Below are 15,144 nucleotides of genomic sequence, written 5' to 3' on the forward strand. Positions count from 1 at the left end.
CTCGGTCATCCATGGGGAGCTCGGAGTAGAGCCACTGCTCCTTCGTGTTGAAAGGAGCCAGCTGAGGTGGTTTGGGCATCTGGTAAGGATGCCCCCTTGTTGCCTCCTTAGGGAGGTGTTCCAGGCATGTCCATCTGGGAAGAGACCCCAGGGAAGATCTAGGACTAGGTAGAGAGATTATATCTCCACACTGGTCTGGGAACGCCTTGGGATCCCCCAGTCAGAGGTGGTCAATGTGGCCCGGGAAAGTGAAGTCTGGGGTCCCCTGCTGGAACTGTTGCCCCACGACGTGATCCCAGATAAGCGGCTGAAGTAGAGTGATGAGTGAGTGAGTCCATATCATTTAAGTAGATCATGGTGTGAGAAGCACCAAAAAATGACATTTTAGAATTACTGCTTGACCACTCAACTGTGTCCAAGCAGGAGCACAGCATGCCAAAGGAAAAAAAAAACCTCAGATTCTCCATCGATGCTAACATAGGGAGTTTGTGTTTTCACTGCTGTCCATTCTGAACACTTGTCCACGAACTGAAATACAGATGGCCTCTTTGTGCCAGATGTGATTACGGTGTGATCGCCAGCTTCCAGTCTAGCTGGTTTCTCGTTTTGTGCCCGTCAGCGCTCAGGAGAGCGATCAGAGTGTCCGTTAGCGCTAATTGCTCTCTGCGTTTGCCCAGAAGACACACGTTGTACAGGAACAAAAGAAAAGTGTTTGTTAAAGGTTTCACAGCAGAACACATTTCAGCAGATGGGTGCCAAACATTCGACCACGTTCCCTGCTGCATACTTTTTTCTCTTTCGCCCCCCATTTCAGGTTGAGGCAATGCGTTGGAGAACAGGGAATCCATCTGTGCCAGCGTCTGTCTGCAGCGTGCCATGCCGCACAGGTGAAAGAAAGAAAGTGGTCAAAGGTGTACCGTGCTGCTGGCACTGTGAGCGCTGTGAGGGATACCACTACCAGGTAAATTGCATTCATTCTTCTTTATTTGTGATAAAATTAGAAAAGAAATAAAAACTAGTAAATCCATTAGAAACATAAATGTAGCTGTATTTGCAATTCTAAATCAAAAAACCTTGGGACGGTACATGTAACTATCTACAGCGATTCTTACATTTACTTTGACATCTGTTTCATTACAGACAGTATGAGCCCAAATTAGTTCCTGGTTTGTGTGGTCAGCGTCATTTCATTTGTTAATATACATCCATTTCGACATTTCAGGCGGGCACCACATTCCAAAAAAAAAAAACATTGGAAGGGATATTTCTCCTTTTAGAGTGCACAATATCACTAAACAATTCAAGGAATCCCATGATTGCTGATCCTGATGCACTGGATCAAAAAAACAATCATTCATCAATAGCTGCTATAGCCACATGAGCAAGGGATTACTCTGGGGAATGTTTGCAAAATGTAACATTATTGTAGTGTTTGACGAATTCCACTTAGAACTTAACTGTGCAAAAAGAAGCCTGATGTTTACTTTGACTAGAAGTAGCCTCTGGGCTTGGAGGGATCTGGGTTCGACCGTCAAACAGTGGAAGTGTGTATTGTGGTCAGACAAATCAGTATTCGAGATCTTTTTTTTTTTTGGAAGAAATGGATGCTGTGCTCCTTACTAAAAATGAAAGGGGCCACCCAGACTGTTATCAGCAACAAGTCCAAAGGCCAGTGTCTGGTATGAGGCTCTGTCAGTGCTCTTGGCAAAGGTAATGGATAGTTCTGTGATGGCAGCATTAATGGAGAACAGTACATTGAGATTTGCTGCCGGAAAGACATCTTTCCCAGGGACGTCCATGTATTTTTCCGCAGGACAATGCAAAACGTCTTTCTGTACACATTACAAATGCATGGCTGCAGAAGGAGAGAGTACGGATACTGGACGGCCTCCTCCGGTCCTGACCTGTGCTCAATAGAGAATATGTGGTGAGGTTTGAATTGAAAAATGCAATGCCGACCCCGAACTGTTTCACACCTTAAGACTGCAGGCAGAAAAGGAAAAAATAACACCAAGCAATGAAAAATGATTATGAGTTCATTCATTGAATGATGATCACCATCCTCAATGTCAAAACATCTTTTAAGTGCTGTGAGAAGAAATGGAATATATCAGAGGTGGGACGAAGTCACCATCAAGTCATGAATCAGCAAGTCCGTATATATATATATATAAGTATATATATATATATATACAAGGTTTAAGGATTAGTTAGGATTAGTTTGAAATGTAATCAGATTACAAGTAATCCAAATGTTTGTACATACATACAGTACATGTAATCCACATGTATTCTTTCAAAGCAATCCTACCCAAACTTGTATATATATATATATATATATATATATATATATATATATATATATATATATAGGAGACCCTGGCTTATTATTTTTAATGTATTTATTTGTTTATTTTAATTTTCTATACCATCCCAAAGAAACAAAATATTCTTAAGTTTGAATTTTAATCTTTGATGTTATCTCTTTCCTATTCATAAATTTATAAATTATTTATGATTCTTCTGCAAAAGGATATTGTTGCTTCTTTGCAGTACTTGACTGTTCATGTATTTACAATTCTATTTTTTTATTAAAATATATGATTTGCTACAGACTTCACAGTACGATTATCACAACTGTTGTAACTGTTGGCATTAAATGTAATATATTCTTTAATGCTATCTGTTCGTAGTCAACTGTGCCATGTTAAAGTTAATAAAGTCCGGTATGAATAGACCTGAATTGACCTCATGACATTATCATATTCCAGGGACCTGTACGGGTATGGACCTAATTTTGGTGTCAGGTTATCTGCAAGATACACATTTCCACAGGTTCCAATGGAACGCTTGGTCGGGAACTAAAGTATTATTGCCTTAATAGACAAATGCACCAAATCCTGCCATGATTAAGACCTCTGTAACAACTGGGAGCAGATTTGGACTTAAATGACTTGGTTCTACACAACCAGTCCCGAAATGTGCCACACTTCTACTTCACAATGGTTCAACCAAGGATATTTACGAAGATGGTACCATGGATGCCCACACTTCACCTGGCTGCGCGATGGTTATTTTAGAGATGTGGTGACAGACTGATTGTTTACTTGGTTGGTTGCCATGCAGGACACAAGGTAGTTCTGTGGCATCATGGTTCCAAGCCCATGGGCCAAGGTAAATTGGCCCTGGGTAAATTTGCTTGAAACCAAACAAGCAAAGTCATGACTATCATTAGGAGAGTATTTTTGTTGTGTATTTTTCAAAGGAAATTGCATTTGAATGGTGTTTGTTGCATTGGTATTTTTTTGTAGAGTTGCCAGATCTTGTGTCTGTTCCTCTGAGGTATTACCTTACGTCCAGGTTTAATTCCCAACAATCTGCAGGTGGATAAGAATCACTTAGAAAGTCAGCAAAAAATGCCATTCTCTCTCCTCATCGTTTTATTGGGTTTTTAGACTCATAAACATTAAAGAAAGGGGGAAAAACAACAGATATTATAGCAAGTAGACTTGTGTAATTAGAAATAAGGGAAAGGTGAGCTCATCCTGTGTCATAAAGATAATTTCGAAGCTTCTTATTTTAATGTTTAAGCTGGAACAATATCTAAATGAGCTTGTGCATGCTGACTGCTACCATTTTGGAAAAACATTTATTGAAATTAGAAAAAAAATTAGCCAACTGTAAGAGTGAGCAATCGATGGTCCTTTAGCAGAGTCACGCATATGCTGGAAACTCAGGCGTCTGTCGACACATTTGCTATTCCAGCAAAAGGCATAGAATACGGCAGAGAAAATGTGTTTTCCTGACAGAAGGAGATAACATGCAACTCAGCTTCAGGTGCTCTGAAGTTGCGTCAACTGTTGACATGGCTTTAGTACAGAGATGCAAACATTTCTGTGGGTGCTACGGACACATTTTCCACACTCAGGTGAAGAGGTTGAGGTTTTAAACCTTGCTCAGCTTTCTTTTGCAGTTATTGGGGCAGATTGAGGGTTACACATCAGCACACAGATTGGGTTGAAGATAAAACTGAGAAAAGTAACAGCACCTATCAACTTGGATTTAGTTTTGGCATTACTCGATTGAAGGTCATTGCCGGTATAGGCCTCCCCAGGATTAGATGCATTAGAAAAAAGGCATTAGCTTGATACATTTGAGGTGTGGCTGATAATAGTATAACCCACATAATGACCGGATTGGACTAGTCCAACCCGGATCTGCTTTATAATGACGGGAGAACAGGCAAGGGTGAGTTATTCCCTTATTTAAACCAGATGCTATAGGTAAAAGGGGCTTGCAAACCTAGGGAACTGACCACCAAGCAGAAGGAAAATTCTGGTTTCAAAGCTCCACTGCTTTGTTGCCATACTTAATGCTATGAGAAACGCTAGGAGGAAGACTTCCATGAAATAAAGACCTCAATACCAACATCCCAGCTTTCTAGACTATTGCAGTTGACCCTTGGGTGTAAAGGGTACATAGGGCAGGTATTGCGTACATCATATGCCACTTTAAGCATCACTGCACAAGCTTGAAGGCACCTCTTGCAGTCACTGTAGGACATTCTGTCTATCTGACATAGGCCTTACTAGCCCGGCCCAGTCTCACACTTGTTTTGTTGTGATACCGCCATGAAATGTATCACATGTTTGTGACACAGTCAAGTATAGTCCAGTATTTTTAACCTTACTCCCTCCCCCTAACTAAAACCCTAACCTTAATCGTAACCATAACCTACATGCCCCCCCCGCGTCAACACATATTTCATGATACCATCACAAAAATGTAACACATTCAGCAAGAAAAGTCTTGATGACCATGCTTTTTAGGACTGCAGTGGCATAGACCTCTTGGAGTTTTTGGAACACAGCAACACCATCAACTCCAACAGATACACAGACATTTTAGAAATGCTACACGCATGCTTGAAGGGTGTTTATCCTTGATTTTAATCCAATTACATTTGTTCTGTGAATCTGATTGGTTAATTGTGTGAGATTTCCAACCATGAAATATCGATTTGACGGTGGCAAAATATTCGACTGTTTCACATTTGATGTATTACTCCGCGCCCTGACCGCTTTGCTACGCAGATGTCAACGTTCAACCATTTCACATTTGATGTATTACTCCGCGCCCTGACCGCTTTGCTACGTAGATGCAGTGGTGGGCACAGCTAACCAAAAAAATTAGCTTCGATAACCATTAATCTGATAACTGAAACGTTATTTTTTTTTTTACACTAAACCAATAAACTGCTAAAAAAAAAAAAAAATCTTTATTACAGATTTAGTATTGATTCAGACGCGGCCACATCAGATTACACTGTCGGCAAAGATCTCCTCTCTCCCACCGATTCTTGATGATTAAATTATGCTGTGAGCCACAAAGAAATGAAATAAAATAATGTTAAAATTAGTCTGTTTTGTTTCTACATCAAGCGGACAGTAACACTCACTGTAACGTCCAAAGTGAACCTGAACTACACTACCCACAATGCTCCCTGCGTTGACCGGCCAATTCCGTTTTGCGCTTAATGATGACATCATCAGCAAGCAACAGCCACAAACACACAACAGATGGACTAACATGATTGATTTTAGGGTTTACAAACATTTTTGATCGTTAAAATTTGCTAACTTTACCAACAACAACAACAACAAAAAAGTTAGTGGACTGAAAGTTGTCGGAACTAAATTTATTGGAAGATAATTTGTCCACTGATGGTTTTAAAAGTTATCTGAAAAGCTTATCCGCTAACAAAAACATTATCTTAGATAATTATCGGTTATTGGATTAGCTGAACAGTGCCCACCACTGCGCAGATGTCAACATTCAACCGTTTCACATTTGATGTATTACTCCGCCCCCTGACCGCTTTACGACGCAGATGTCAACATTTGACCATTTCTCATTTGATGTATTACTCCGCGCCCTGACCGCTTTGCTACGCAGATGTCAACATTCCACCGTTTCTCATTTGATGTATTACTCCGCGCCCTGACCGCTTTGCTACGCAGATGTCAACATTCAACCGTTTCTCATTTGATGTATTACTCGGCGCCCTGACCGCTTTGGTACGCAGATGTCAACATTCGATCGTTTCACATTCGATGTATTACTCGGTGCTCTGACCGCTTTGCTACGCAGATGTCAACATTCAACCGTTTCTCATTTGATGTATTACTCGGCGCCCTGACCGCTTTGGTACGCAGATGTCAACATTCGATCATTTCACATTTGATGTATTACTCGGTGCTCTGACCGCTTTGCTACGTAGATGTCAATAAATAATGGCGCTGGAGCAATGACGCTGTTGCTACAATAAGCTTCGCCGACCGAATTACTTACAGAAAAATAAACTGTGCAGACGGTGGAATTGGATTAGAGCGGAAATAACCGTGTTGTGTCTGATGATTTTCAGATGTTAATGCTGGATTACAGACATAAATAGCCATTTTAGCTGCTGCGGTAAAACTCAATTTGCAATCGTAAAAACCAGCATTAACGTCTGCAAATCAGCAGACACAACATGGTTATTCCCTAAAAAGATGGAATTCTTGACAGGACAATGCTCGTCCACCCAGGAGTCGATAAGCACTGGATGCACTGAATTTTAGCACATTTGCCGTACAGTAAGGATCTGTTGAGGAAGTGTGTGGAAGGAAAAGGTGACTACATACTCTGCCTGACAAAGAACATTCCAAGCTTTAAGCAGACGTGATGCATGTCAGTATCTTGCTTGTTGCTGAAATAATCGCATAGGAGGCAGAACTTTTCAGCAACAACTTTTCTCATGGCGATACAGTGCAGGAGGGAAATGATCTTGTACATTTGGAATAATTTGACAACAAAATCAAGATGTTGCAAGCCGTCAGGCAGACAGAGTGGTGTGTTATATCACGGGCAGTGCCCCGTAGGGGAAAGTTGCTTGATCCTGTTACTGTTTTAGCGCAAATTATAATAGAGAAATAGATTAAGTTTCTGATCGGAGTTAATATGCACCCCTTGAGGAAAATGCACAGAATAATGATTACAGTGCACAACATCTCCACTCTCTCCTCACCAGGCTTCAGAGTTCACCTGTGAGCTTTGCCCGTACGAGATGCGACCTGACGCCAACCGCAGCGGCTGCGTTCCCATCCCGATCATTAAACTGGAGTGGCACTCCCCCTGGGCCGTCGTCCCCGTCTTCATCGCCATGCTGGGAATCATCGCCACCTCTTTTGTCATCGTCACCTTCGTGCGGTACAACGACACGCCCATTGTGCGGGCGTCAGGCCGGGAGATGAGCTACGTGTTGCTCACGGGGATCTTCCTGTGTTACGCCATCACGTTCCTGATGATCGCCACACCGGACATCGGCGTCTGCTCGTTGAGGAGGATTTTCTTGGGTTTGGGGATGTGCTTCAGCTACGCCGCCTTACTCACCAAGACCAACAGGATACATCGCATCTTTGAACAAGGGAAGAAATCTGTGACAGCTCCCAGGTGATGACAAACCCCCGTCTGTCATGATGTGCACTCTTCCTGCCCTCTGCGGCGGAAACTCAAATCTGATAGGTGTTGTGGCACCAGAGGTCATTATTGGGTGTGTGTGTGTGTGTGTGTGTGTGTGGGAGTGAGAAGCTCATGTGTTCTGGAGTAAGCAGCTTGCAGTCATTATTCATTATTATTTTTTCATGCATTATTTATGAGAGACATGAACTTGCACTTATCTGTTATACTGTCACATTCAGTGTGAGTTTTCCAGGGAGAGCACATCAACTGTACCAAATGGCTCAAATATTAAAGTGGGACGTAGCAGCACTTGGATCCATCTCCCTGCTGTTCATACGGTCAAGTTATAATTTATTTAAGCACTCTCCAGCTATAGACGCCTTTACGGTGTCAAATCTCAGGCGTAATCACGTTCTCGCTGGGGAGGCCGAAATTTCGTTGTCAGTGTAAACAAGTGTTTGCAGCAACTTGTTTGCAACATTGCGTCGTTATGGAGGTGAGTTCAAACAAAATATGTATTTAGGTGTTTAACTAAGATAATCATGAGTCTTTAATGTGAGATTTATTTAAAAAAAAAGCCTGTTGCTGTCAGGGTTGTGTGTTGGGAACTGTTTCTTTTTGGGTATCCTTAAGAAATTATTCGATCCATCGACATCAACAGCCTTTTTGCTTAACGATTCCCTTATCGGTCCTTCAGAGTGGCCGTTGTTTTTGGGGGTGTTTGTCAGGAAAATGATCATTTCTCTGCATTGATTACAGCAAAGCTGCAGACCCTGCAGCTTTGAACCTTGAACCAATGAAGCAGTGCTTTGATCTTCGATCTGCTGCTTCGTTGGTTCTTTGTTTTATTTCACTTTATCTTAATTTTTCCCCACTAAAACCCTAAAGAGCACGTCTGTGAGTAATATTTACTTTTTTTTATGTTAACCCGACCTGTTATGGTCTTCTGAAACAGCTGATAGATGTATTTTATAACTTAAAAAGGGGCCGATGCTAACACATTAGCATTTTCAATGTTAAAGTTAGCTTTAAGCTGAGCCATTATCAAGCCTACCTCCCCAGCGCGCAAAGGATTCTGGGATACGCTAAAACCATCAATAGGTATGATTTCTTATTTTCTTATTTTTTTAATTATTCATATGACTTATTTTTTTCATACTGAATATAATTAACAGGTGTCTCTGCTATTATATAGGACAAAGGAGTAGTGAGTTGTATTTTAACTGTTTATAATACAAGCATATGTTGGAAAATAACCTGAACAGAAACATTGCGACTGAATATGGTCAGCCTGTATCTTCAAAATAATGATGCTGGAGATATTAGCTACAAAACAAGGTGATTAATCCCTTTCTAACAGCTAAAACTCCATGGCCCGGTGTCATAAGTAATCTAATCTTATTTTGTTTAATAAACTCACTTAGTTGACTAGTTGATTGATGTTAGTTGTTGCACAAAGCACCGACTAAACTTTTTAGCCTGGTACAGAGGAGGCTAATCTTATTTTAGTCGATAAAACTTCAATGTCTTACCTCAAAAAATGGCAGTTACCATACCGCCACTTGATGGAGCACTCAAAAGCACCCCTACATCTCTCGTATTCCTTCAAAAAAGGTGCTTCCTCTGCTTTTGGCCGTGGTTGCAGCAGACGACTATCATGATGTGTTTGTGACAGTTCTCACAGGAGCCACTGGGCGTTGCTGTTACACTGAGCAGCGTTGTGTGCACAAAAAGGTTGATGGAAGTGTAGAAGAAGAAACTGAAGAGTGAAACTGCTAGGCTAAGTGCTAAGCATGTCGTTCTGCGGTTGGTATGGGTCTGTAAATGTCAATAAATCCAGTTAACGAAACAAAGGTTGGATAGCTCATGACAATGACCAACCCGGAAGTAAACAAAACTGTCACACATGGAGCCGTCTCTCGGCAACGGCACGTGATAGGCCGTTATGCCTGTGAAAACAGTCGACTAAGGAAAGACAGCTAATCTGCAAGTTTAGCTATCGATGTGAAACGGTGATTAGACTGATAATGTTGGGTAGCTAACTGTAGTCCACTAAGAACATTTAGTAGACTAAAAGATTAGGTTGCTTTATGAAACCGGGCCTAGGATTCGACACCCTGGACTTTATTCTTAGACATTTTGGGAGTCATCTTTCCACTCAGGACATAAATACAATTAATCAGTGCATTATTGCTACAGGAAGCAAACGCCATCATAGGCTAATGGCTAATTTATCAACCTGCTTCTTGTTGCCACTGAACAAGTTAAAATGGCATTTGAAGTTCCCAGTAGTATGGAGAGGATCCAGGATGAGCTAAATGTGTATGTTGACCTCATTAAAATTTATAAGATGACAGAATTTACAGTTAGTGGCTTACCTTAGCCTGGCCATCCTCCCTGTATTTTCAGTGGTGACAAGGAGTGGTTTACTTGGAGTGTTTATAGCTTGTCAAGTGCCATTACATTAATTAGCCACTTTGCTTGTGTTCTACATCAATAATGTGCCAATTAGTTTTGTCTTGAGTTGAAAGATGACCCTCAAAACACTGAAAAATTAGAGCCTTGTAAAATACCAACCTTCCCCTTTAACCTTTCCTCAGCCACCAAGTTAAATCTGATCTACCTACTGTAGTTTTATATTTGACGTACAGACCTGGTTCCTATAACTTTAATGATATAATTTTAAATATGTTAAGAAACTGATCAAAAATGAGCCAATTGTGTATCATCAAACTGCTTAAAGGAGACCTGCATTGAAAAAAATGCAGTCAGATTTTTTGAACAAAAAATGACTTACATTTACACATGAGATCCTTCTGAATGTAGTAAAGTAAATCTGAAAGCCCAGATCTGTCATTCAACGGAGAAATCTTCATTTGAAAATGACAAATTTACAGCTAACATTTAGCCCTCCGCAAATTGTCCCTCTCATCATGGACGCTGCCGAGACGTCACGGACAAGACCCTCTCCCAGCATGCATTGCGCCAATTGTAATTTGTGGATTTACGTCAGTTTGCATCTGCACCTTTTTCTTGTCTTATACGGAAGGATCTACTTTTTTTAAAACTTCATATTGTCTTGCGGCACGTTTGGTGAGTACACATTTCTTTTATTTGTGCTTGAAAATTATTTTGGGGGACTTTTTCATACACCCGTTTGATTGAGTGGTGTCGCAATGAAAATCTACTGTCTTTCGCCTCCAGTATCATCGCGAGATATGGAGGCGAGACCCGCAAAGAATCCCAGTCATTAAAAATATATAAACCTCTCTCAGCGTCCATGGAGCTCTGGGGCTCTGATTGCCGAGACGTGCGGTGCTGTGGATTTTGGCGCAAGAAGTCTGTCCTTGCAGCAACAGGTGTACCGGCCGCTTCGCATTAAAACAGCGAGCGTAGCGGAGGCAGAGAGCGGGAGAGGAAGAACGGCGCCCGGCTGTACAAACTGTTTTCACAGAGGGCTAAATTTTAGCTGCAAATTTGTCATTTTTAAACGAAGATTTCTCCGCTGAATTACAAATGTGGGCTTACAGATTTACTTTACTGCATTCACAAGGGTCATATAAATACATATCAGCTATTTCTTTCTGAAATCTGACCACATTTATTTCAATGCAGGTCTACTTTAATAAAATATCCAGTTACTGAACAATCAGACAAAATGCATTCACATAGAAATAAGTACAGTAAGTCCTCTCTAGGCTCTGTTTGGGTTCAATAAATTGTCTTCTGCAAATTTACACAGTGTACACAAAAATGTTAAATGTGTACAAGCAAGACAAAAAGAGGCTTCTGCACAGAGGACTTTCACAAATGGACCACTCAATGCATCATGGGCTGTAGCACATACCTGATCCGGAAAGCTGTTTAAGTCAGTAAAATTCATGTCATACTCCTAAGCTGGCTTTATTTTCACATTTTATTGTTTATTCACAACGCAAAATTTAATGCATCCATCCCTGACTTTTCGGAAATCCATCAAATAAATGCATCAGCTGTTCGCCAATAGTTGTCATGTACATTTTCTGACTAAGTACCTCTTGAGGGTTGACTACAAAACTACAGGGTGGAGTTCAATTCAAGGTTTATGCTTAACGTTTGGACAAGACACTTTGTTTGCATTGTGCCAGTCCACCCAGCAGTAAATGGGTACCAGCCTTTACTGGCTGTGAAATCTGCACTGTACTGGCATCCAGTCCAGGAGGAGTCGTAGACTCTCATCTGCTGGATGTCGGGGCCTCAGGCCACGTATAGGACTATTTCTTCTTAGCTATGCCAGTGAATCTGTTGCAAGTAAAAGTGAAACAGTGCATTGCAAAGGAATGTGATGCTGAGGACCAGAGAATATTCTTCATAAATTTGAACTCTAGGCAGTCAGAGCTGCAGTAAATGGAATTCTGTATCTCTCCGCCTAACATCAACATGGCAGCCTTATCAGCTCCTAAAGGCCAAATTCCCTGCTCTTCCCCCAGAAGGATCTATGGCCTTGGTGAAGGAACTCTGCTCACCCCTTCTCATCTCCCCCCCCCCCCCCCCCAGCCTGCTGTTGCCTAGCAATGTCAGACTTTACACACATGGACAGAAACAGTCAGACTATACACACTCACAGACAGAAATTGACAGAAATTTAACTCATCTGCACACGACGCATGTCTCCCCCCCCCCCCCCCGTGTCTCTCCACTCCCCTCACCCTGGCTTCCTCCCTGCCACCTCGAAGGCAGCACAGTTTTTACTGCTGCAGCATTCAGCGCCCAAGCTGGGCGGTGTGGGCCCCTCCTGCTGCAGCCTTCACTCACTTTGCCTCAATTCGGATGAAGGCTTCAAGTTTAGAGCACATAAACAATGTCAAATGTATATGTGTTGTCTTTAATTTTGATGTGTGCCATTATTACGGTAAACAAGTAATAATTGTGGATTAATTGCTGTATGTTGTCTGAGGTAATTGGAGTGTAAATGTAATTGCCCTTTTAGGGACCAATAAAGTTGTTTGAAGTCTGAAATTCCAAATTCCAGCATGTTTTATACACAGCTGCTTACTGGCAGTGACTCAAGAAACTATTGGCAATACTGGTAATGATCTTAAAGTAACGTGGCCAGTTCCAACTGATTCCATCTAAGGAAAGGGCATTGTCACACAGTGTTTAGTGGTTGTTACATAATGTCTTCATACAGAAAGGATTTTAAGGCTTTTCTCCATCCAGTGTGCTCTCTGTCCCTCGCTGTCTTGCACTAATAGACCTCTTAGCATGGGAGCTCAAAGGAACAAGTAGTTTCTTTCCCCGTGTTTTTCTGTCACTTGATACATTGTTTCCACAGTTCAGAAATCCTATCCCTTCATTTTGTTCCTACCTTATCCTCTTATCCCTCATCTCCTTCCAACTCTGTGTGGGTTTAGCGAGCCGCATGTATCTTAGTGTTACTCGTCTGAGTGTACTATAAAAGCCAAATTTCCTGGATTACGTCCTCACGTCATGAATCTTCTCCTTCCCAGGTTCATATCTCCCACCTCCCAGCTGGTCATCACCTTCTCCCTCATCTCTGTTCAGCTGCTGGGTGTTTTTGTCTGGTTTGCGGTGGACCCACCCCACACTGTGGTGGACTATGGCGAGCAGAGGACCCAGGACCCAATGGCGGCACGAGGCGTCCTCAAGTGCGATATCTCGGACCTGTCCCTCATCTGTTCCCTGGGCTATTCCATCCTGCTGATGGTGACGTGCACGGTTTACGCCATCAAGACGCGAGGCGTGCCGGAAACCTTCAATGAGGCCAAGCCCATCGGGTTCACCATGTACACCACCTGCATCATCTGGCTGGCCTTCATACCCATCTTCTTTGGCACGTCGCAGTCCGCAGAAAGGGTAAGTGTACTTCAGTGGGCAGACAGATGGCACTGGGTTGAGAGGATTTCTGATGATATTGTACATGTTTGTGTGTGAACTATGAGATAATTCTCTGGCAGACAGGTTGTGTTGGTGGTGTGTGGTGATTGCTTTCTGTGTGCATGACTAAACTCTCCTGAGCTCATTTTCTAGCATCAAATTTTGGAACCATATTTTGTTGCCATAAATTTGCATGTATTACCACTGCAAATAGGACGTGTTCTCCGACTGTCTAAAACTTTACTCCAAATGAACAGTATCTCTTGGAACTGAGAGACGGATTGATTTTCTCTCAACATTGCAGCTGTACAAATAATTTAGAAACCAAAAACTCTGGAGTGTCACTGATGAATCTGTGTCTTGGGCAAGGCTAGTAGAGAGTTGTACTGTACAACTCATTCATTCCTTTTACCTGTGGGCATGTAGACTGTAATGGTGATTGTAATGAGGTTTTATTCTGGGTTTTTCCCAGTGGGATCTCCAGTCACATATATTTACTAGCTGCTCCTTCAATTTTACAGTGTTTTTCTTGGACGTTTGAGTCATAATTAAAGGTCTGCCACATTTCTTTGCCTCAGTGTTGCTGACACTGACCGCGTTTGCCATTCAAAGGTTGTAAAATCTCCCCATGTCATATATGTTGTTGCCACAGAAACTGACGTCACTATATTTTTTCCCTCATGGGTCAAAATCCAAAACAGTTTCTAGACAAAGTGAATTTTTATCATATTGGCTATTCGAGACTGTGAATCCTTTATTTGAATGAGGGATCAAAATTAGTGGACCCAAACAATGTCCTTTTTAATTAATCAAAAACTTTAAAAAAATCAAAAGGAGTTCCAACTTTAAGGTAATGTTCTAGATATGGTCAACATGTCGAAACATCCAATCTTTGTATTGGTTTATTTGTTCTTGGGGTTCCTGTAAATCATTGTGGACAAATTCTGACATCACTGCAACACTTCCATAATTTTTGATATCATGCTATTCCATAGAGCGCTGTTCCTTCCCGTTTAATTCCGAATGGCAGTCAGGACATGTTTTGAGGCATCATAGTAACTTCTTGATCCATATTTGTCAATCTTGAACAAATTTGGTATACAGTATGTAGTAGTTACGGCAATCATCAGCACAAGATTTGAAATCAAAAGCCAGTTTTTGAACTGTTCAAAACTTTCATCCCAATTCTTGAAACCATTGATTGTACATGGTAACTTCCAGGTATTCGTAGCCTTAGTGGCTTGAATAATCTTTGAACTTCTTTAAACAGGGTATTTGTAATGACTGCAGCTTGACACTTGTTTGGTCGTGTTCCATCAGCTCGTCAGCTAACGTTGAAAACCATTTGCAAACCTATTTGCTTCTGTGAAATTTAGCTACATAAACATTAAGTAATCTAACATGGTTTGACTAAAGTTTAAAAATCAAAAACCTTCGTAAATCCGAAACTCACATGTTTGTTTTTTGTGTTGCTTACACACTCATACATCAAACAAAAGTGACAGATCCGCCAAGGCAAGAAACGACACCTTAAGGAAATTGAAAAGCAGCAGGTCAAGCCAGAGTAAATGCATTAAGAAATACAAATATTATGATGCTAAATGGTGAATCTGTCTGGAAAAGGCCAGTTTTAAAAACAGAACTACTGGGGGGAGCCACCAAGGCACTCATGGCAATTTTTATGTGATTGGACAAAGTGAGAAACTGGACATCATGCAACTTTTGTCCATTACATAATCCATTATATTACTTCATGGAATGGAACAG

The 15,144-nt window shown here is 41.4% G+C and overlaps 1 protein-coding gene across 1 annotated transcript in view; it reads left to right on the forward strand.

Moving 5' to 3' along the window:
• grm8a (glutamate receptor, metabotropic 8a) overlaps positions 1-15,144 on the forward strand; it is a 666,822-nt gene that overhangs the window by 560,021 nt on the left and 91,657 nt on the right. Inside the window, exons 9-11 of the mRNA XM_034163875.1 lie at positions 815-961; positions 7,070-7,491; positions 12,990-13,356. Of these exons, the coding sequence (XP_034019766.1) occupies positions 815-961; positions 7,070-7,491; positions 12,990-13,356 (936 nt within the window). The remainder of the gene's footprint in view (positions 1-814; positions 962-7,069; positions 7,492-12,989; positions 13,357-15,144) is intronic.

The sequence above is a fragment of the Thalassophryne amazonica genome, chromosome 22, assembly GCF_902500255.1.
Source record: "Thalassophryne amazonica chromosome 22, fThaAma1.1, whole genome shotgun sequence".
NCBI classification, from domain to species: Eukaryota; Metazoa; Chordata; class Actinopteri; order Batrachoidiformes; family Batrachoididae; genus Thalassophryne; species Thalassophryne amazonica.